This window comes from Macaca nemestrina, chromosome 10 (genome assembly GCF_043159975.1).
Source record: "Macaca nemestrina isolate mMacNem1 chromosome 10, mMacNem.hap1, whole genome shotgun sequence".
Taxonomy (NCBI): Eukaryota; Metazoa; Chordata; class Mammalia; order Primates; family Cercopithecidae; genus Macaca; species Macaca nemestrina.
The window spans coordinates 750,799-773,364 of NC_092134.1; the positions used below are offsets into that span (position 1 = coordinate 750,799).

General features: G+C 58.7%; 1 protein-coding gene and 1 long non-coding RNA gene across 5 annotated transcripts in view; one reads left to right on the top strand and one right to left on the bottom strand.

Moving 5' to 3' along the window:
• The window catches only part of LOC105490556 (polypeptide N-acetylgalactosaminyltransferase 9), a 119,612-nt gene that overhangs the window by 19,512 nt on the left and 77,534 nt on the right, over positions 1-22,566 (top strand). The window contains exons 1-2 of one of the 3 annotated variants that reach the window (XM_071070754.1): positions 21,080-21,214; positions 21,499-22,173. In XM_071070754.1, the coding sequence (XP_070926855.1) occupies positions 21,938-22,173 (236 nt within the window). In that variant the 5' untranslated portion in view covers positions 21,080-21,214; positions 21,499-21,937. Of the gene's footprint in view, positions 1-14,768; positions 14,950-21,079; positions 21,215-21,264; positions 22,174-22,566 lie in introns of those variants that run through there. The other 2 variants (XM_011756317.2, XM_011756318.3) reach the window with 2 other exon arrangements.
• On the bottom strand, positions 17,314-20,991 carry LOC139356593 (uncharacterized). Of its 2 annotated transcripts, XR_011608628.1 has the most exons (4): positions 20,879-20,991; positions 20,236-20,470; positions 18,518-18,884; positions 17,314-18,303 (listed from the first exon to the last, which is right to left on the bottom strand). It is a non-coding gene; the product is annotated as an uncharacterized lncRNA (long non-coding RNA). The 2 variants fall into 2 exon arrangements; XR_011608627.1 differs by having other exon boundaries at positions 17,314-18,884.

Genomic DNA, 22,566 nt, shown 5'->3' on the forward strand with positions numbered 1-22,566 from the left:
CTGGGGGCCTAGGTCTGCTGCAGGCCTGTCCCACTTGGGGGGCTCCGGCGTTGTCTCTGCCTCTGACTGTCTGAGCCCTCGCATTGTCTAATCAGCATGCTTCCTACTGGATTTAGGCCTCCTGCCCCGAGTCCAGGATGACCTCATCTTGAAATCCTTAACTTAATTATACCTGGAAAGACCTTACTCCCACACCCACAGGTTCAGAGTGGAGGTAGCTTTTGGGGCCCTCATTCAACCCACCATCCCGCTCCATTCATCTGAACTGGGGCACGATCCCTCGATCTCCAGGGTGGCTGCGTGAGGCCCACGGGCAGCTAGAGGCGTGGGGCCAGTCAGCCGTGGCTGTCCTGGGGGCCATGATCCACTCCAGCCCATCTCTGACGTGCGTGGCAGATCCGGGCTGTCAGATTGTTGGATCCTCCCGAGGAAGTGGGAGCTCCAGGGTTTCAGGTGAAATCTACAGGGTTTCAATGTTGGCAAAACTCAGGATTCTGAGAGCGTCGCGTGGGACAGACACGCCTGCGGCCCAGTGGACGTGGGCTGAATGGGTGGGGCCAGCTTCTGCCCACCACCCTGCAGGGCCGTAAACGGGGGTTCTAGGAACCTCCCTGGTTGGGGGCAGAGAGGTGGGGCCAGCAGCGTCCTCCCGGGCACCAGCTCACCCCTGCTCCATGGCCACCTCCTGCCTCCTCAGGCACAGGGGGAACAGTGTGGCCATCCCGAGCCCCGTGGATGAGGCGTGAGAACGGCCGGTGCAGACGCGGCTCGGAAGGGCCCAGGAACCGCAACCTGGTGGGTCTTTGTGGCCACGGTGAGCCTCACTGTCTATGCAATGGGGACAGCATGGCGCTGACATCATGGGCAGTGTGAGGATTACAGGACGGGCACTCCGAGGTACCAGGCAGGTCCCGGGCCCCACTCTTTGTCTCAGCCCCAGCGGTCAAGGGTCCCTCCCACCGCACCTTGCCTCCCCGGCCTGCCCTGCTTTCGTGGGGCTGCCCCACATCCCACAAGGCCTCCCCTGCCTTTAGAAGTGTCTGGGAACCCACGAGGGGCAAGCACTGCCTGGGGGCTGCTGGAACGAGACCAGCAAACAGAACGGGCAGCAGCACCCAGCAAGGGAGTGTCGGCCCAGGGCAGGGTGTTTAGGGGTCTGCTTGCTGTGCCAGGTTAGCCTCCTGTATTGTTTTCCTGGGGCTGCTGTCACAGATCACCACAGATGGGGCCTAAAATCACATACATTTCTTCTCATAGCTGTGGCATCCAGACGCCCAAAGTGGATTTCACTGAGCTACTGCCGAGCTACGGGCAGGGCTGTGCGGCCTCCAGAGGCCGCAGGGAGGGTCTGTCCTTCCCTCCCAGCTCCTGAGGGCTCCAGGCGTCCTTGGCCACATTGCTGCACCCTCTGTCTCCATCACACGAAGCTGTTTCCTTTTCTGTCTGCGTCAAACCTCCCTCCCCGTGCCTTTTACTTTTTTTTGTGTGAGACAGGGTCTGACTCTGTTGCCCAGGCTATGGTGCGGTGGTGCGATCTCAGCTCACTGCAGCCTCAGCCTCCTAAAGTCAAGCGATTCTCCTGCCTCAGCCTCCCAAGTAACTGGGCTTACAAGTGCCCACCACCACACCAGGGTAATTTTTGTGTTTTTAGTAGAGATGGAGTTTCACCATGTTGGCCAGGCTGGTCTCAAACTCCTGGGCTCAAGTGATTCTCCTGCCTCAGCCCCACAATGTTCTGGGATTACAGCTGTGACCCAGTGCGCCTGGCCCAATTCTCTCTCATAAGACACTTGTTTTTGTTTGTTTGTTTTGAGATGGAGTCTCGCTCTGTCACCCAGGCTGGAGTGCAGTAGCGCGATCTCAGCTCACTGCAACCACTGCCTCCAGGGTTAAAGCGATTCTCCTGCCTCGGCCTCCTGAGTAGCTGGGGTTACAGGCGCCCACCACCACGCCCAGCTCATTTTTGAATTTTTTTTAGTAGAGATGAGGGTTCATCATGTTGGCCAGGCTGGTCTCGAACTCCTGACCTCGTGATCCACCTGTCTCGGCCTCCCACAGTGCTGGGATTACAGGCGTGAGCCACCGCAACTGGCCCACTTCTCTCTTATAAGACACTGGTGATTGCATTCAGGGTACACCTGGGTGCAAGGGCACCCTCTGTCTCAGGGCCCCTAACTTAATCATATCTATAAAGTCCCTTGACCATGGAAAGTGACAGACTCGTGGGTTCCAGACATCAGAGCCTGATGCCTTTGGGATCTGTTATGTGTCCCACCACACCTGTCCTGCCTGATTAACAGATATAGACAGACCCAGTGTGTATTTGTTAACCTAATGCCATTTCTTCCAAAACGTGAATTCATTGCTGACATATAGAGACAGAAATCTGTACACCGGCACCTCCTGTTGGAATTTTAGAAGACCTGGCATCTCTGGACCCGAGTCCCTGGGTGGCAGTAATCCGTGGGTCTGAGCCGCAGTCCCCACCACTCCCCGTTGCCCCAGACACACACGCCAAGTGACAATCTATTCATCCTTCAACTTCCCTGTTTTCCTCAGGGTCCGTTGAGAGGAGGTGGCTGAGAAGCGGGCACAGGTCCCCTCACAGCCCAGACCACCCCCGCCTGCCCATCTGCTCACAAACGGAGTCAGCCCCCGAGGAAATCGCTTTCCCCACCACACTCCCAGACGGCCGTTTCCTCCCCTGTGATCGTCTTCCAAATTATCTCCTATAATTAGAAAAGTGCGTTCCCTCGGGTCATGGGAAAGGAACTTGAAATGATGATTCCATAAAAGCAGAATGACCATGGGCACTCGGCAGCCGTGGTCGGAAGTGAGCCATCTTTTCCAATTACCACAGTGATGATGAATGAGGGGGAGGAAGCCTTGTGTTCAGCCCTGAATCTCAAAAGGAAGCTGCTTTTCCTCTCACAAGTCAAATCACTGCCTCCAAAACCAAGTGGTGTCCCTGGCTCTGAGCAGGGACGAAGGCGTGGAGAATGTCCTGGGGAAAGTGGATGCCCCATGGCACTCCGTCGGCAGCACCGGGGCAGTGGGGGGACCCAGAAAGGCCTGGAGATGCGGCTGTGTCCTCCAAGCCACCATGTCCGACCTGACTTTCCCTTAAGAACTTGTTGTCCACAGTCTGGACCCCCGCTCTGCCCACCCTCCTGGACCCCCACTCTGCCCACCCTCCTGGACCCCCGCTCTGCCCACCCTCCTGGACCTTGGCCCCCAGACCCCGGGAGGGTCACCCCAACAGGCCTCTGCATGGCTCCGGGACGCCCCTGAGTGGGCTGCCTCCTGGCTGGGGCCCTGGAGCCAGGCCGACTCCTCACCATCCCAGACAGCAGCTCCCATTGCTCTGCACTTGAGAGTCACCTGGGGATGGTTTAGACGTTCAGCGTCCAGGCCACGCCCCGGCAGTTACGTCAACTCCGTGGGGGAGGCGCAGGCAGGCGCCGGCGCCCTCAGACTCTCCAGGTGGTTCTGGTGTGGACGGGCTTCATCCGCTGACCCGGGGCGGCCGCTTCCAGTGCTGCCTGTGTGGGAGTCCCCTGGAGGCCTGGTTAGAACAAGCACCGGCACCCCGGGGGTTCTGACTCGGCGGGTTTGGGGAGGGTCTCAAGAATGTGTGGTCCCCACAGGCTCCCAGATGAGGTGGATGCTGCTGTCCTGAGGGTGGAAGCCACTGTCTTGAGTGTGGGCCCCGCCGTGAGTCCCCCTGTCCTGAGGGTGGGCCGCCCTGGCCCAGGTGCCACTGTGAGAGCCGCCGTCCTAAAGGCTGTGCTGCCAGCCCTGACTCAGCTCCTTCGGACCCAAGCCCCACCCAGGACTGCTGGTCCCCACCACCCAGTGCCGTGAGGAGCCAGGAGGAGAAACCCCAGGCCTGGCCCTCACATCGGCACCTGGGCCGCACCCTCCACCCCAGGGGCTCCCTGGCTCCCCTCTCAGGGCCCACTGAGCCCAAACACCCCCCAAATTGAGCTCCAGGAGGCCGCCTAGGCAAGGCTGTGCCCAGGCGAGGATGTACCCAGGTGAGGGTGTGCCTGGGTGAGGGTGTGCCTGGGCGAGGGTGTGCCCGGGCGGAGGTGTGCCTGGGCGAGGGTGTCCCTGGGTGAGGGTGTGCCCGGGCGGAGGTGTGCCTGGGCGAGGGTGTCCCTGGGTGAGGGTGTGCCCGGGCGGAGGTGTGCCTGGGTGAGGGTGTGCCCGGGCGGAGGTGTGCCTGGGTGAAGGTGTGCCCGGGCGGAGGTGTGCCTGGGTGAGGGTGTGCCCGGGCAGAGGTGTGCCTGGGCGAGGGTGTCCCTGGGTGAGGGTGTGCCCGGGCGGAGGTGTGCCTGGGTGAGGGTGTGCCCAGGTGAGGGTGTGCCCGGGCGGAGGTGTGCCTGGGCGAGGGTGCTGCTTCTCATCTCTCCTCTGCTTCCGTTTTTGGTGGTGGATTCTGAGCAGCTGCCTCTCGTGTTAGACAAAGATGCCCAGGTGGCCTGTGCTGCTGAAGATGCCTGGGGTCGGGGCCTCTTTCCTGGTGACGAATCCACTCAGGGCGCTGGCCCAGCCTCGGGCGACCACTGCATCCCAGCGGTGGAGGGTCTGACAGGGACTGCTGGGTGAAGGCCACAGGGGTGGCAGCCACAGTGCGCATGGGGACGGCTAGTCCTGAAATACACAGGGAGGCTGTCCGGAGAGAGATGGACAGACAGAGGGTGGGAAACCGAGTCGTCGATGTCCACACACGATCTCACCCCCGGGCTGATCAGAACATCGGACTCTGCACAGGCCCCTGGGTTCCACCCTCGTCACCCCATGGACGGTCACCGGAGTGGTTTATCTGCGTGGAAAGCCTGACCGCTGTGCCCACCCTCCTCTCTCCGCCTCAGCTCAAAGCTCCTCTGCGCTCCCACTTCCTGCAAAGCTCAAAGCAAGATCCCAGCTGGCACAGAAAGCTCTCACCCCGTCCCATCGTCCCCTTTCTGCCCCCACAGCCCTGACCCGCACACGCAGCCACTCGCAGGACACCTTCCTGCCCTCCTGGCCTTTCTCTCCCCTCAGACTCCTCCTCGTGGGGACCCTGCCCCTGCCTCTGGCCGCACCTGCGAGGAAGCGGCTGCCCTGGGCTGGCACCTGCTCACCTGTGTGCATGAGCTCTGGGGGGCAGGCAGGTGTGTGCTGCGTTCACCGGGGCCACCTGGGGCTCCCCGGCCTGGGCGGCTCGTGGGATTTAGCAGAAGCTCCGTGAGTTTTGCTACTGGATGGAGGAATAAATGGCGCAGCTACAAATTGACATTTTATGTTTGCAGCCATCAAAAGTTATGTTTATGAAGAATTTTTAGTGACGTGGGAAAATACTCAAGACGCAGTGATAACAGCAGAATGCAGGCGGCAGACACCAGATATGTGGATGGAGCTGCGCCGAGGAGGTTCACGTGATCTTATAAAATAATATGGAGCTCGAAAATACTGATATTAGTTTTCCCTGCAGCATGAGACCCCAGGTGATCCTCTGTGTGCATGTGTGTGTGTGTGCGTGTGTGTGCATGTGCGCATGTGTGCGTGTGTGTGTGTGTCCGTGTGTGTAGAATTTTCTACCGGAAGCATTTATGACTTTTCCAATCAGAAGTGATGCACTTTCTAATTAAAGTAGTGGAAGCATATATTGCTGGCAGTGAAACAAAACTAATCTAAACCTTCTGGAAAATGACTTGGCACCAAGGTTCGTGAAATTTCTCTATCTTTGACGCAGTGGTTCAATTTCTGAAATAAGCAATCCTAAATATGTAATTAATAAATAAGTGATAAACACGTGAGCTCTCGGGGTTGTCAGGCAGTCGTTTCTGTGGACTCTGCCGTCTGATGGATGTTTCCTGGTGGTTGGAAGGTCATTGCTATGACTGTAATTGAATTCTACCTGTGATGGCACAGAAGGCATCTGTGGCCATAACTTTATGTGGAGGCAAAAAGCAAAATGCAGACCCCTCCATCTTGAAGGTGGCACACGCATGTTCTGTGCGCCCTGGAGCCGCATCCAAATCACCTGCCCTGTCCAAAGTCACGCAGGGCAGCGGCGAGGCTGCATTTGCCAGGGAGGGGTTGGCCTCCCCTCCGGCCACCTAGTGGGGCCCCAGGTCCCTCCTCTGAGGGCTAGTTCAATCTGAATGTGTCCACACGGCATGTTCCTTCCCCGTGGCCACCAGGTTCAATCTGAATGTGTCCACACGACATGTTCCTTCCCTGTGGCCACCAGGTTCAATCTGAATGTGTCCACACGGCATGTTCCTTCCCCGTGGCCACCAGGTTCAATCTGAATGTGTCCACACGGCATGTTCCTTCCCCGTGGCCACCAGGCAGTCCTCGTGCGGTGCCGGTGGTGAATGTTCGCACAGCCATCCCAACCTCCAGGCAGAATTGGGAGGGGCAGGGGCCGGCAATGGGGCAGCCCCATGGATGGAGACCCTTTACGTGCCCTGGAGGAGAAGTGTCCAGCTGGCACCTTAGTCTGGCCCAGAAAATCCTGTGTGGTTCTCGTTGGACGGTTCCCGCGTGCCCACCGCAGCAGCACTTCCGTCTGTGAAGCAGGGCACACAGTGAAGCACAGCCGTGGTCCCCAAGGCCAGGCGGGCACCGTCACCTGCTTCCTTGCGAGAGGATGCCCTTCCTCTCCTGAAAGGGGTGTGACCATGGTTTAGTGGCTGTTTATTTAACACCTTTGCCTGACACGATACGGGGCGGTGCCTTTCTCGGTCCGCTGGGACACCCTCTTTGAGAGCTTTGCAGTTCAGAGCACTGTGGCGGAGTGTGGCTGGGGCTCACTGCCTCCTGGCCATGGGCCCAACCTTCAGCCTCAGTAGTCTCATCAGTTACAGGGGGGTGACAAAAGCACCTGGCTTGGAGGGAACCATGGGGATTAAAGGAGGCAAAGCTCGTGCAACGCCTGCACGAGGAACACGGTCAGTGCTGTGCTGTGAATGTGTTGCCAGCTGCCCCCGCGTGGGAAGCTTAACCCCCACCATGGCATGAGAGGGGTCTGCAGGGGCCCTGCCCTCTCCAAGGGGTTAATGCCCTTAATGTGAGAATGGGTTAGTTATGGGAGTGGCTTATCTCAGGAGTGGGTTGGTTATCTCAGGGGTGGGTTAGGTATGGTGGGAGCAGGTTAGTTATCATGGGAGGGGGTTATCTCAGGAGTGGCTTGGTTAGCTCTGGAGTGCAATGGTTATCATGGGAGTGGGTTAGTTAACTTGGGAGTGGGTTACCTTGGGAATGAATTAGTTATCACAAGAATGGGTTGGCTATCATGAGACTGGGTTAGTTATCTCAGGAGTGGGCTAGGTGTCTTGGGAATGGCTTGGTTATCTCAGGAGTGAGTTGGTTATCATGGGAGGGAATTGGTTGTCTCGGGAATGAGTTGGTCACCTTGGGAGTCGGTTTTCTCAGAAGTGAGTTAGTTTTCTTGGGAGTGAGTTGGTTATTATGAGAGTGAGTCGCTTAGTGGAATTGGCCCGGTTGTCTCAGGAGTGAGTTGGTTATTGTAGGAGTGAGTCGGTTATCATGGGAGTGAGTTGGTTATCTTGGGAGTGGCTTGGTTATCCTGGGAGTGAGTTAGTTATCTCAAGTGAATTGGTTATGATGGAAGTGGCTGCAGAAGGGCCCTATGTACAGTCAGGGCTAGAAGGAGAAGGTGAGGGACCCCGTGTACAGTCGGAGCTGAGTCGAGAAGATGAGGGACCCCGTGTATAGTCGGAGCTGGAAGGAGAAGGTAGGGGATCCCGTGTACAGTCAGAGCTGGAAGGAGAAGGTAGGAGACCTCGTGTACAGTCGGAGCTGGAAGGAGAAGGTAGGAGACCTCGTGTACAGTCGGAGCTGGAAGGAGAAGGTAGGGGATCCCGTGTACAGTCAGAGCTGGAAGGAGAAGGTAGGAGACCTCGTGTACAGTCGGAGCTGGAAGGAGAAGGTAGGGGATCCCGTGTACAGTCGGAGCTGGAAGGAGAAGGTAGGAGACCTCGTGTACAGTCGGAGCTGGAAGGAGAAGGTAGGGGACCCCGTGTATAGTCGGAGCTGGAAGGAGAAGTGGAGCCTGACCCTGTTTGACCAAAGATCTTGCCCCTCTAAGCCTGTCTGTGAATGGCCATGGAAGACCACGAGCATCGATTTTGGGATTACAGATGAATTTTAGGGAGTAGGAACATTTGCAAACACAGAATCTGTGAATGATGTGGCCAACGGTACTTTGGTATTCTGGCAACCGCTATGGACACACTGGTGGGGCTGGTGGGACTGGGGGGCACAGGCTCTCCTGGGGCACCAGGTCTTCACCATTGACCTCCCCCCAGAGCTGTCCCTGGAGCAGGTGGGTCAGATGAACAAATGACTCTGACCGGAGTCAGCAAAGAGATGGGAGCCGCCTCCCCATGGCCCCCAGCCTGCGCCCCTGAGGCCCGGTGAGGCCCCGGACGGTGGAGGCTCCTCCGTGAACAGCAGCCTGAGAACAGTGCTTCTCAAACCTGGCTGCGTCACCCGGGTCCTTGTTAAAACACAGCCCACCAGGCCCCTCCGGGAGTGTCTGATCCACAGGCGCGCGTCAGGCAGGAGACTCAGGAGCTCTGGTGACCTCCGGGTGATGCTGAGGCTGAGGCTGGGGACCAACTCCGGCTCTGGCCTTGGAGCCAGGTCTCAGAGGCTTCAGGCATCCTGCTCAGGGTGGCAGCGGCCATGCAGCGCCAAGGTGCCAGCAGAGGCTGGGGTCAGGACTTCCAGCCGGGAGGGCAGGGCAGGAGCAGGCGCAGGCCCAGGGCAGCCTCCGGGAGGACAGGGCAGGAGCAGGCGCAGGCCCAGGGCAGCCTCCGGGAGGGCAGGGCAGGAGCAGGCGCAGGCCCAGGGCAGCCTCCGGGAGGGCAGGGCAGGAGCAGGCGCAGGCCCAGGGCAGCCTCCGGGAGGGCAGGGCAGGAGCAGGCGCAGGCCCAGGGCAGCCTCTGGGAGGGCAGGTGCGGTCAGAGCTGCTTGGCTTTCCTGGTCACGTTCTTTGGAGCAGGAGGAATCCGTTAATAGCTCGGAAAAGTGAAAATCCCACGGACCTGATTTTGCCGGTGAGGAAGGTTGCCGTGGGTGCCTCGCGGCAGGATTTCTGGAGCTCTCATCTTCCCTGTCTCTTCTCTGCAGCATGGCCTCATATCTTCTTTCACAAAGAATTCCTTCCAAAGAGGCAGGGTTGCTTGATCCCACCAGGAAACAAGGACAAATGATGAAGAAACTGGTAAAAGTGTGGAGACGCCCAGCCTGCGGCTGCAGGGCTCAGGACCAAATCCCTCTAAACCCACTGTGGGATGGAGCCGCCAGTGGTCCCTGTAGCTGCACTGGGGGTCACAGGGAGTGGCCGGTGCTGCCACAGCCCAGGGGCTGGAGATGGGGCCTCCAGCCTGGGAAGCCAGTAGGGCCTTCAGACGGGCATCTGGAGAGTTTGCTCTGCTCTTCCCCACCCCCAACACCCTGGCTTCACCGACAGCCCAGTGCCGGGCACTGTGCAGGCAGGGAAGGAGAGGCCCAGTACTGGCACTGGTGTCCCCCAGGCAGCTTCTCTCAGCAGCTATGGAATAGTGACAGCACTGACTCCACCAGCTGAGGAAGAAGATCGGATCCGAGGCAGCAAAGGCTCCTTTACCCCAGTGCACGCCCAGTGCAGGGCTCAGGGTCCCTGAGCTCCATGTCCACCATCCGCACAGTCCTGGGACAGGGACTCGACGGTGGCCCACCTGTGACCAAGGAGGACCCTCAGCCAGGAGAAATCAGGCAGCTCAGCGGGCAGCAGCGTCTGGACCAGGGGCTGCTTGGTTCTCTTAAGCCCAGGCGCAGCAGTGAGGGGAGGCATGGAGCCCCAGGGTGGAGGGAGGATGGGAATGGCAGCCTCTCTCTTCAAAACACTCAGTGGGAGGCCTGGCAACCCTCATTCCTCCGCAAGGAAGCTGTGAGCAGCGGCATGGCCAGGGTGTTCCCTAACCCCCGTGCAAGTGACGGGACCACAGCACGTAGGCCAGTGAAGGCCCAGCTCCTCCGCACCTTCTGGCCAATGAAGCAGATTCAGGCAAAGCTGGGGGCGTCTGCCAAGCCCCCTTAGCTGTGTAACGTGACACTCGCTGGTTCCAGGGATTCGGATGTGGACAGCTTTTGGGCTGCTGCCAACCACATGGAGTAAAACAAGTTTGCCATTCGTGCAAGGCAGGGCGGCTGGAGGACAACAGCATCCTTTGGGATTAAATAGATGATGACAAAGCCAGTTCAAGGGACAGGCTAACTGGCAACACGACAAGAGATCAAGCCGATGAGATGAAAACCAAGAGAATGAAAATGGAGAATGAAGCCTCGGGAGGCAGGAGATAAACCGGGAGAGGAAACGTTCACTTAACAGAAGTTACAGAAGAGAAAACAGGGATGGCAGATGGGAATGCAGTCACATCATTAACAGAACAAACTTCCTGGAGCTGAACGTCGACATGAGTGTGGATTGCCAAGTGTGACTGTAAAGTGTGGATTGCCAAGTGTGACTGTGATTCGCTTCAAGATATGCCCTGACCAAATCTAGGATCCCAACAACAACAACAAAAATCAGTGTCCAGAGACAGGCAGAAACAAAATGCCTGTCTGAAGAAGAAAGAGGGTCCTGCCGACCTCAGAACACTCGCAGGCAGCACTGGGCGCTGCATGAGGTGAAAAAACCGTCGAGCCTGGAGTTCTATACCCAGCACAATTATCAAGCCAGCATGAGGAGCAACGAAAGAGACTTCCAGACATTTGAGGGCTCAGCAAGTTTACTTTCCACACAGCCCTTCTTCAGACTTCTTTAGAGACATACTTCAGTGGGATGAGAGGACCTCCAGGACCTGAGCAGACGTGGGATCCACAGGGCGATGGAGCCCACCCAGGCTTAGAGTGAAGAGGGCCCGGGGGTGGCCGCTGGGCAAACAATTGATGCAAAGGGACCTGGGAGTGAGAAGGCCATGAGGCGAGGGCACTGAGGGCCGGCCCTGTAGTCGGGAACATCTCTGGGAAGATGGGGCTGTGCTCCCCGGTCACATCGCCAGGAGGCCTGAGCTCACATGGCAGCAGAGCACGGCTGTCGGGAGAAGCTGCTCCATGCCACGTTGCGTGGGTTCAAACATGGTTCTGATGCTGACCAGCCCTGTGACCCTGTGTGTGTGGCCTGACCTCTCTGAGCCTCAGTTTCCTCATCTGCAAAATGGGGTGAAATACAGAGCCTACGTCCCAGGGGTGTTGTGGAGAATGACATGTTAATGTGTGTGAAGGGCGCTTGCTCAGTAGATATTATTATTATTATCTTTTTGTCTTCTCCAAAAGGGCATGTGAAAAGTCAAGATCCAAACCTAAAACAAGTCAAAATATGCATAATTCTGAGAAATTGATAGTGTAACAGGAAAATCAATGATACTGTCTTGACCTTTGAAAGTTCTTCATTAAGCAGCACAGGTTTAGTGGGTGATAGAATATTTCCGTCATAGTGTCCATGCCGTGCTGGTGCCATGGTGGATTGTAACTATGTAATCCTGATGTGGGCATGTCAATTTACTGCTTTTTTTCTTTCTTTCTTTCTTTTTTTGAGATGGAGCCTCACTCGCTCTGTCGCCCAGGCTGGAGTGCAGTGGCGCGATCTCAGCTCACTGCAACCTCTGCCTCCTGGGTCCAAGCGATTCTCCTGCCTCAGCCTCCCGTGTAGCTGGGATTACAAGTGCGTGCGCACCACCACACCTGGCTAATTTTTATATTTCTAGTAGAGATGGGGTCTTGTCATGTTGGTCAGGCTGGTCTCCAACTCCTGACCTCAAGTGTTCTGCCCGCCCTGGCCTCCCAAAGTACTGGGATTGCAGGTGAGAGCCACCATGCCTGGCCTGCCCACCCCGGCCTCCCAAAGTGCTGGGATCACAGGTGTGAGCCACCACGCCGGGCCTGCTTTGCATTTCAGAACCACCCCGTCGTCAAGTCCTGTGAACACTCACTCACGGTGATAGAGCCGAGGGTGGGTGTCACAGATGCCTTTAGGGGTGTAAAAGTAGCGGCACAGCTGAGCGGCAGGTGGATCAGGGCGCCCATTTCTCATCTGATGAGGCAGGGAGTCTGGAGATGCTGGCTAGAGTCAGAGCTTCCAGAAATAGAGGCTTACGTATTCCTTTTGAAGCCACCAAGGTAACCACAGGATCACTAAAAATAATAGCTAAGAAAAATCGAGGGAAGGAGGGGGGCAGGGGAAGAAGGTGGGGTGAAAACGGGCTCAGCCCCTCATTTTTCATGCCAAGAAGTCAGGGGACCTCGTCTCAGGCTGACGAGGCAAGACCTGGATCTGCAGCAGACACAGTGAAAAGGACTCAAACCAGAAAAAGGCATCTCCTCTGAAGTGTGGCGCTTGGAGAGGAGACAGAGCACACAGTCGTCAACTCTCCGTTTCGTGATTTTCTGGATTGTTTGAATTTTTTAACTCGTGCATATTTTATTTTACAAGTGAAAAAGTAAAGCCCCAACGCCGGGCATCGGGCAGCCGTCCGGAACCACGCTCAGCCACCCTCCTGCCAGGTGTCAAGCCCCAATGCCAGGCATCGGGCAGCCGTCCGGAACCATGCTCAGCCACACTTCTGCCAGGTGTAAAGCCCCAACGCTGGGCATCGGGCAGCCGTCCGGAACCACGCTCAGCCACCCTCCTGCCAGGTGTCAAGCCCCAAGGCTGGGCATCGGGCAGCCGTCCGGAACCATGCTCAGCCACCCTCCTGCCAGGTATAAAGCCCCAATGCCAGGCATTGGGCAGCCGTCCGGAACCACGCTCAGCCACCCTCTGGCCAAGCGGCCAATCCCCACCTGAGGCCTGAGCCCTGGGAATGATGAGGTGTCTCTCGAGGTAGAAGCTGCTGTGCCTGCCTCTGGGAGACCTCCAATTCCAGACTTTCCAAAGTGAACAATGCAAGTGCAGTATTGATATTTTTAAATAGCATGATTACGTATTTATCGCACAGTATTAACAAAGGGAAGTGATTTGTGTCGTTTTTCAATTGTACGTCCAATCTGTAGCCTTCAGTCCTACATAAATAAGAACACTTTGTTTATCCATTTAAAATAGAATATTCCAGAAACTCCAGAGGTTCCAGGAGGCTCAAAGCCTCGGCTCTGCGGAGGGGAGAAACCCACTCACTGCCCTGCTGCGGGGGGAGGGTCACGGACTGGAGTCTCCCCAGGGCATCGGTCCCTGCCCGGAGCAGGAATCCTACAGAGACCCCGCCGGGCCCCAGGAGCTGGTGCCACAAGAGAAGGGCCCCTCCCATGCGGGCAGCTGTGGGACGTCAGCATCGGGTATTTCCCGTTTGTGTTTCCACTGGCCCTCCTCCGAGGACCAGAGACCCCAGCCCCAGGGGTCCATGCCGCCTCTTCCTGGGCACCTGCCTCCCAAATCCACGATGCCCCAGAGACTCCCAGCTCAGAGACAGCCAACGGTGCCATCTATGGGGGCAGATACCCCTCTCACCCCCGTCCCCGTGGGATGAGCATCCCCAAGGCACGTCCACTTGCCCAGCACAACTGAGCACCTAGAACTTTCCCTGGCCCGGCCCCCTTGGGCACCCGCGCCATACGCCCTGACAAAGCCGTGGAGCCTCCCCATCAGCCCAGAGGTTCCACCGGCCCCTTTCCAGTCGACGCTGCCCCAGCCCGGGGTCCCCGTCCCGCCCCGATGGCTGTGGGATGGGATTGGGATTCCGTCTGTTCTTGAACCTCACGCCAGTGGCCACACGGGATGAGGTCTCCTGTGTTGATTCTTTGACTTGGCGTCACGTGTGTGAGCCGCGTCTTGGCTGCTGCCTGTGTCGACGGCTCGGTTCTTCCTACCCCAGAGTAGCAGCATGCATGCGGATATGTGTCCAGCTCAGGGCTGGTGGGGTTGGTGGCAGTGGCGTGGCGTTTAAAACACCTGATCTTCTTAGAGTCGTTGCAGTTTTTGAGTTAATATTTTTAGCATCAGTAGGTCTGACCGTCAGAGCAGTTTCGGGTTGATAGAGACTGAGCGGAGTTCCCGCATCCTCCACCCTCCAGGCACAGTGCCCGGGCGTGAACGTGCGTGAGTGTGACTGTGTATCGAGCAGGCGGCTCACCCAGGGCCGTGGCTCACAGGGGCTCACTCAGTGTCACACCTGCTGTGGGTTTGGACAATTGCGTAAGAACAAGTACTGGCCAGTGCAGTGACTCACGCCTGCAATCCCAGCACTTTGGGAGGCCTAGGTAGGTGGATCGCTTGAAGTCATGAGTTCAAGACCAGCCTGACCACCACAGTGAAACCGTCTCCACTAAAAATACAAAAATTTGCCGGTTTTGGTGGTGTGCCCAGCTACTCAGGAGGCTGAGGTGGGAGGATCGCTTGAGCCTGGGAGTTCCAGGCTGCCCGGCTGCAGTGAGCTGAGATAGTGCCACTGCACTGCAGTCTGAGTGACAGAGCAAGACCCTGAATCAAAAAATACATAGTAACAAATTCCACCATTACAGCATCACACAGAGTCCACCGCCTTCAGAGCCCCATGCACCACCCATTCATCCCTCCCTCCTCCGCCCAGCACCGCCCTTCACTCTGCACTTTCTGGAATGTCCCAAGCTGGCAGCCTCCCATCTGCAGAGTTTGCTGGGCTTGCACCGGGGGCGGGGGAAGTGGCCGTCGGGGAGAGGGGTGGGAGGGGAGTCTCCTGGGTACAGATGCAGCGTGTCCTGGGCCTGCCTGACCTTCTCTTCCTTTCCCCCAGGCCTCGCCAAGCCCATCGGCCTGGTGGAGGGGCCAGGAGGCCTGGGCCAGGGCGGCTTGGCGGCCACCCTGCGTGATGACGGCCAGGAGGCGGAAGGCAAGTATGAGGAGTACGGCTACAACGCTCAGCTCAGTGACCGCATCTCCCTGGATCGGAGCATCCCCGACTACCGGCCCAGAAAGTGAGTGAATGAGCTGCCCCCCCATGCTGGCTGGAGAAGTGAGCCGCCCCCACTCCGGGCCAGGGAAGTGAGTGCCCCCACCCCGCGCCGGCCGGGGAAGTGAGTGGCCCCCCACTCCGGGCCAGGGAAGTGAGTGCCCCCACCCCGAGCTGGCCGGGGAAGTGAGTGCCCCCCCGAGCCAGCTGGGGAAGTGAGTGGTCTCCCGAGCTGTGAGCTCCTGGGAGAAAGGCGCAAAGGTCTGCTGTGGGAAAGTGGAGCGGTCAGGAGTCCCGGCCCGTGGGGCCCTCCTGCCTCCTCCGTCTTCCCTGTCTCTCCTCCTGTCTCTCCTGTCTCTCTCTCCGTCTCTCCCTCTCTCCTTCTCTCAATCTCTCTGTATCTTCTGTCTTTCTCTCTCTCTCTGTGTCTCTCCCCCTCCCCCACTTTTGGCTGCGGGCGTCCTTCCCAGGGCCTACCCCAAGCTTGGGGCACCCCTGCCGTAGCTGCATCTGGGGACCGCGGAAGCCGGGCTGAGGCATCATGGCTCATGCAGCACAGGCACCCTGTGTCAGGCCCTGCCAGCCCTGGTCCCACCTGCTGTGGCCTCTCACTGCTGAGCTGGGTGTCGCTTGTGTCTGAAGCGAAGGGCATTCCCGTTCCATCCGTGGCCTGCGCACCTCCCATCCTGTCGCCCCCCAAGCTGCAAGAGTGGGTGAATCAGGAGCCAGGCCCTGGAGGCTACGGCTTTGCCTCAGTGCCACTCAGGATGGAGCCTGGTCTCTGACCCTCACACCTGCCCTGAGGGAGCAGCCACGACAAGGCAGGATTTACCAGCCCCTTCTGCGCCTCTGTCCACAGAGCCCAGCCCATGACAGGATGCTCCCTGGTGGCATCGTCCTGCAGAAGCCGGGCGCTCAGGGCTGCCCAGCAGGGCCGCGTTGTCACCGTGGGGTGGTGGCAGGTGGCCTCAGCCATACTTGCCTCCTCCTGGAGCTGCCAGAGGGAGAGCAGGTGGGAGGGCAGCCCCCTCTGCAGCTCCTGGTGTGGTCAGCCTGCCCCACCCACCAGGGGACCCTGACACCAGGATTCTTGGGCCAGGAGCTCATTTGAGATGGGGATGGGGAGGCTGGCAGGGAAGAGAAGGGGGGAGGAAAGGCGTGTCTCAGCCCCATTCCATTCCTTGTGACTCAGGCAGTGGTTCCCAGGGTGTTCACTCAGCTGCTCTGGGGTTCCCCGTGTGTGGACGGAGGGACGTGAGATGGCCAGACAGGCCTGCGGTGTCTGGGGGTGCAGGGAGCGCCCCGGGCCATGTAGAGGTGGCTGTGGGAAGCTGGAGCTCCCTGTTCTAGCCAGGTGGGGCCCACTTCACACCTTTCCCACAAACACGCCCTGGGAACCGATTCTAGGTGTGATGAGTCTTCCTTAGACAGCAGAGCGGTGCAGGTGAGGGGGGCCCAGCTCCCGAGGCTCTGATTCCTCCTGGAGGGGTCTCCATGAGTCGTTTAGACAAACAGGGCTGAGGCCTGGGCACGGAGGCTTCGCACCTGAACCACATCCAGAGTGCGACATTATTTTATTTTCATTCCACTTATTTTCATGGTTACCATGATTTAACACAAGCGATGCCAGCTTTCCATTTGCAGCGGTGAAATGAAGATTCCTTTTCAAATAAAAAATGCATTTAGTTTTAAAATAGGCCAATTTAAAGAAACATGCTCCGTAAGTAAGAACACAGTGGTGTTTTCATGTGGTGCCAGCTACAGACTTGGGGCTGGAATGACTTCAGTTTGGAAAGTGGCTGGTGCACGTCGGCTGACCTGTGCACTGAGTGTGCACGGTGTGTGCGTGTGCATGTGTGTGCGCACGTGTGTGTGCACGCGTGCGCGTGTGTGCACGTGTGCAGGCATGTATGTGTGTGTGTACATGTGTGCACATGTGGGTGTGTGTGTGGGGGGTTTGAAGGCTCCTGTGTGTCCTAAATTTGGGGGTGAACTCTGCTGTCAGGGCTAGCCTCACTGCTGGAGTGAGCACCGTTCTTGGCTATGAGCCTCTAGGCAGCTGTTGTGCGGCAGGAAACCCCGTCTGCCAAGATAAAGTCTGGCAGGAGTGGCCAGTCCCAGCTTCATTCTTATGTCACAGAAGACGACATCGGAGTGAACCTTGAAAGAACTGGCATTTGCTCTGTACCCTCACTGATAGAAACCCAGTTTACAGATATTCTGGTTTGAAGGCACACAGCTATCTGCCTCCTGAATTAGAGAATGTGAATTTTATATAGATATTTACACATGTATTTATATCCCATTTCTTTCCCCAAAAAAGTGAGGAGGCTTTGACACCAGTGAAACACACCCCACGCCCAGCCCGCCCCTGCACTTGTGGCCGAGAAGCTCGAACGCGAAGGCCTCCTGGCCCCTCGCCTGCCCCTCGCAGGCCCTGCCCACGGTCTCTCCAGCTCCGCACCCAACCTGGAGCTTCCCCAGTGCCTGCAGAATAGATCACAGGGAATTATTCACCTGCAACAGCCCTCACAGCGTACCACTTAGAAAGCAGACCCCGGTGGACGCCGGGTCTTATCCATCTTCCCAGGGACCACTTTCCGAAAAGGAGCTTGGGTGGAGAGACCCGAACCCAGCACGGCTCAGCGAGTATGGCTGGGAAGCATCTCCACGGTGCCCGGCCTTTCCCTGGGGTCATTGAAGAACTGCTGGCTGCAAGGGGCTGGCTGCAGACCATGCACTGTTCCCTTAATTCCTGCATCGAGCTTAGAGGCAGAGCCTGTTATTGTCCCATTTTATACATGGGGAAACTGAGGCAAGAAAGGTTAAATCTCCTTATTGAGATCCCACAGAGAGTAGGTGGTGGCAGAGCGGGGACATGGAGTCTAGAGATTTTACAGAAAGAGTGGAAACCCCAGTCATTCTGAGGGACCAGACGGGGGTGCAGGCTGAAAGCTGAGCCCGGGAGGGGCTGGGGGGCCGCCCTGAGGGGTCTCTTCCCCGGGGTCTCGTCTCCCTCTGGGGCGGGCTCTGTCCCACTCCTTCCTCTGCTGGCTCAGGAGTTGGGGGGCTCCGCCTCCTTTCCACAGCTGCTGCCTGCCGGCCTCCTCCCGACTCTGGGCTGGGGGCACAGCCTGCCTCCCTCTCCAGCCCTTTGGGGAGGACGTGGGCCCCCTTCCCCTAACCGCTCTCGGAAGCTTCCACGCAGACCCCTTCCGGACACTTTGCTTCACAGACACAGACAGGGCAGCTCACAAGGTTCTGTTTTCACCCAGAGTCTCCATGCTGCCAGGCCGCAGGCGTCCTCGGGATGCCTGTGGGGCACATCTGTCTCCAGGGCCTCCTGTGAGTGCCTCCTGTCCTTCAGGCATCTCCTCACCTTGGAGAAGACACATTGGTGTCCCTCATCCTCCAAAAAGAAACCCCTTACTGCTGGCCATCCGGATGGGTCAGTCAATAAGACATAAAATCCAATTAAAAATGGCTCAACCCAAAAAGGGACTCTGTTGACTCAGGTAACTGAAAGGTGGGGCTTCAGGTATGGCTTGATCTAGGGGATAGTCCACCGCTGACTGCTCTCGGGTTAGATGTACCTTGACTCCCTTAGGATCCTCGCAGGAAATTGATGGTGCCCTCACGTGGACATGGGCAGAATCCAGGAGACCCGGTGGACACTGGGCATCCAGGAAGTGGATCCAGGAGACCCGGTGGACACTGGGCATGCAGGCAGTGACCACAGTGAATCCAGGAGACTCGGCGGACACTGGGCATCCAGGAAGTGGATCCAGGAGACCCGGCAGACACTGGGCATCCAGGCAGTGACCACGGTGAATCCAGGACACCCGGTGGACACTGGGCATCCAGGATTTGATCCAGGAAGTGACCGCACTGGAATGTTCTTCTCTCCACGGCCTGAAGGGACAGGGGCGAGAATCACAGGTGCCCAGCCAAGAGTTGGAGCTGCAGAGAGAGGACAGGGGGTAGGGACAGTAACTCTGGAGAGAAGAAACCACTGCCAAGACGGTGGGGAGGGGATCTGGGATGCCCCTCATTCCTTCCACCCTTCAGGCTCTGGGGCTGCCTCCCAAGACTGAACCCAACAGAAGCCCGAGGGCGGAGGAGCCTGGCAGGAAGCCCACAGCGGTCGCACAGGGGACAGCATGGGGCTGAGCTGAGCAGAGCCTGGGCTCGGGGAGGGGAGATCCCAGGGAGGAACTGGCCCGCGCCGTCCTCAGGCTCCAGGTGTGGCAGCTGCAGCCACCGTCCCCACTGAGGACTCTGGACCGTCCCAGCAACCATGCAAGCGACAGTCTCGGGTGACTTTCATTGGCCCATAGTGGGTCACGTGCTTGTCTGGGACCCAATCACAGCCAACAGCCTGGGGAATGGCGTTCACTGATTGGTCAAGCCTTGTTACACGTTCCCTGTGGGAAACGAGACTAAATCCGCATTGGAGGGGGCTGGGGAGCGGGGCGCCCCGGCGGAAACCGGGGTTACTGGGGAGCACAGAGACCCCGCGGCCCCTGCCGTCCCACACGCGGCCCTCTGCGGTGACAGTCACCGTGCCCTGGTCTGATGGCAGCCACTGGCGGCTGAGTCCTGTTGGGACGGGCTGGGTGACGGGGTAGAGGCCTCCCCGGGGGCCCAGCGTCCACACCGGGGGCTAGTGGCGTTTTCTGTGATGCCTAGGGGCAGAGTTGGACCTTCAGGGACACGAACCCGCTCTAGAAGTGACTTCGGGCACCGAGCTTGCATGTCCCTGGCCTCCCGTGGCCTCAGCTGCAGGGCCGACAGCTCCAGGCTCCCCAAGCACGAGGAGCGGCCCTGCCTGCCCGGGCCCGAGCGGCGTGTGCCCTGGGAACACCCTTTGGTGTGGGCAGCAGTCAGGTCTTCTGTCCCGGGTTGGAAGAGCGAGCAGAGAAGGGACGCTCAAGTGAGCCCTCCCGATTCCCCTAAACCAGCGGCTGGAGACACGTCCAGATGGCGGGCCCGGCCCCAGGGAGGGCAGCTCCGCCTCCACTTCCTCTGGGCTTTCTCCACCGCCCTGAGTCACTGGCCTGCAGGTGTTGGGGACAGCGGGGCCCGGGTCTGGCATGGTTTCTCTGGCTGTGTCAGCACCGGCTCCCGGGGAGGCTGCCTGGCTCAGACCCTCCCGGGCGGGGGCTGTGGGTGTAGATGGCACCATCGGGTTAGAGGCCTCGTGTTCCAGCCTGCTGTGCTATTTTTAAGTCCTCAAATAACTTGTATGTTGGATGCCTAATTATTTTATTTCTGGTATTTTTTTAAACTCAGAAGTCTGGATTATCCACACCTTGAGACACACCCAGAGAGCACGACGCGGCGTCCCCGCTGTGGTAGGAAGGAGGTTTAAACAGGGTCTTGTGAGGCGGCGCCCACCATGTGGTAGGAGGAGTGTGACGAGGCCCTCACGCCGTGGCAGGAAGGAGCTTTAAACAGGGTCTTGTGAGGCGGCACCCATGCTGGGGTAGGAAGAGCGTCACGCGGTGCTTACGCTGTGGTAGGAGGAGTGTGACGCCGTGTTCAAGCTGTGGTAGGAAGGAGGTTTAAATAGGGTCTCATCACACAGCACTCACACTGTGGTAGGAAGGGTGTGACCCGGTGCTCATGCTGTGGTAGAAAGGAGGTTTAAACAGGGTCTTGCCGGAGCCCCCCCACCCCCGGTAAAACCCTGGATGACTTTAACCCCCACTCCCAGCCCCCAGGGGCCTCGGGGAGCCCAACAGCCTGGCCCCTGCCTACTGTCCCCAGGGCTTCTCCAGAGCCTGCAGGGGCCAGAGGGTGGGGTTAGAATGGGGAGAAGGAGTTTAGAAAAACCAGAGAGGGTGTGGGGGTGAGGGGAAGGGGGCCGGGGTGGACGGAGGGCCTCAGAGCTGCTGGCCATGGTCAGGGCGCCACGAGCGGGTGGCTTATAAACAACACATGGAGTTTCTCACCGTTCTCGAGGCCAGAAGTCCAAGGTCAGGGTGCCGGTGGGGTGGGGCCTGGCACAGGGTCTCTGTCAGGTTGTCGGCAGCTGTCCCCTTGTATCCTCCTGGGGTGAAATGGGCGAGGCAGCTCGGGACTCCCTTGAATATGGCATGAATCCCATTTCCCGATCACGAGGCTCCACCCCACAACCTTGTCACTCCCAAAGGTCCCGCCTCCTGATAGTGTCACTGGTTAGAGGGTCACAGCTTCAACATGTGACCGTGGGAGGGACACAGATGTGCAGACCACAGAGCTAGGGCCTCTGAGGACCGCCCTGGCCGGGACGCTCAGGAAGCCTGGGTGTGAGTGAAGCCTCGGCTGGGACGTGCGGGGAATCTGGGTGTGAGTGAAGCCTCGGCTGGGACGTGCGGGGAATCTGGGTGTGAGTGAGGCCTCGGCTGGGACGTGCGGGGAATCTGGGTGTGAGTGAGGCCTCGGCTGGGACGTGCGGGGAATCTGGGTGTGAGTGAGGCCTCGTGTGAGGGGCTCCCTGAGTGCACATCCCAGGCCCTGAGTCCAGCAGAACCTGAAGCTCCTCCCTAGGCCCTGCCATTGTGTGAACCAAAGCATGTCTGCCTCTCCCCAGGCTGACCTGGATTTCTGTGACGGCCACTGTTGGATGCTGACTGAGAGGCAGGGCCTCAGCTTCAGAAGAGAGAGGCTCAGAGCCATGCTCGGGGCAGGGGCTCCCCAGCCCCTGGAGAAGTGTCTCCCCAGCCGGAGTCCCGGCTGCAGCTCAGGCGCCAGGCTGCAGTCACACCTGCTCAGCGACTCCCTCGCCAGGCTGCCTCATGCCTGGGCAGCGACTCCCTCGTGGCTGACGTCCTGGGACTCGGCACACTTTGTCTAGAAAGGGCCAGATGTCGACATTTGAGGCTTCTGGGCCCCACAGTCTCCGTGGGGATAGCTGTTGAGGGATAGTTATCAGTTTCCCCAACCCTGTTGTTGTGGCAGAAGGGTGGCCACGGTCAGTCCCATGTGAGCGGGCATGGCTGGGAGCCGGGCCCCTGCATCCATGGCAACAGATGGTGGCAGGACTTGGCCCCTGGGCCGCCGTGCACTGGCTCCTGTTATACGGTGTGCGTTTTCCCAGAATCTCACTTCTTCACAGAGCCCATTGTGGCAGATGGTATTTTCCAAGGATGGATGGAAACACGCCTTCCAGAACCTCGTTCCTGCCCTTGAAACCCGTGGGATTCTGCACCCATCAAGACAGGACATCCAGGGTGATGCTACGTGCCTTCAGGGCGGCTGTGGGAAGGTGAGTTGCTTCTAGCCCAGTGCTGGTAGCAGAGCCGGGGCTGCCGGGGAGTCCTCAGCAGTCCTGGAACCGCCGGGCTGTGAGGCAGCCCACACGCCTCACACGGGGAGTCGACGTGGACGGACCCTGGGCAGCACGAAGAGAGGCGTCCAGCCAGTGCCAGCGCTCCAGCTGCAACCCAGAATCCCCCAGCAGGTCTGCCTCAGTGCCAACCCTGGCAACCGTGGCAGAAAGTCACACGACAGTCCGGTCACTGCATGAAGCCACACGCTGGAGGCCGGCTATGCAACAAGGACAGGGACATGGGCGAGGAATGGCTCAGACTGGACGTGGCATCGCGGTGACACACGGGCATGTGATGTTAGCAGGCGTCTGTGGGAGTCTTCCATCCCC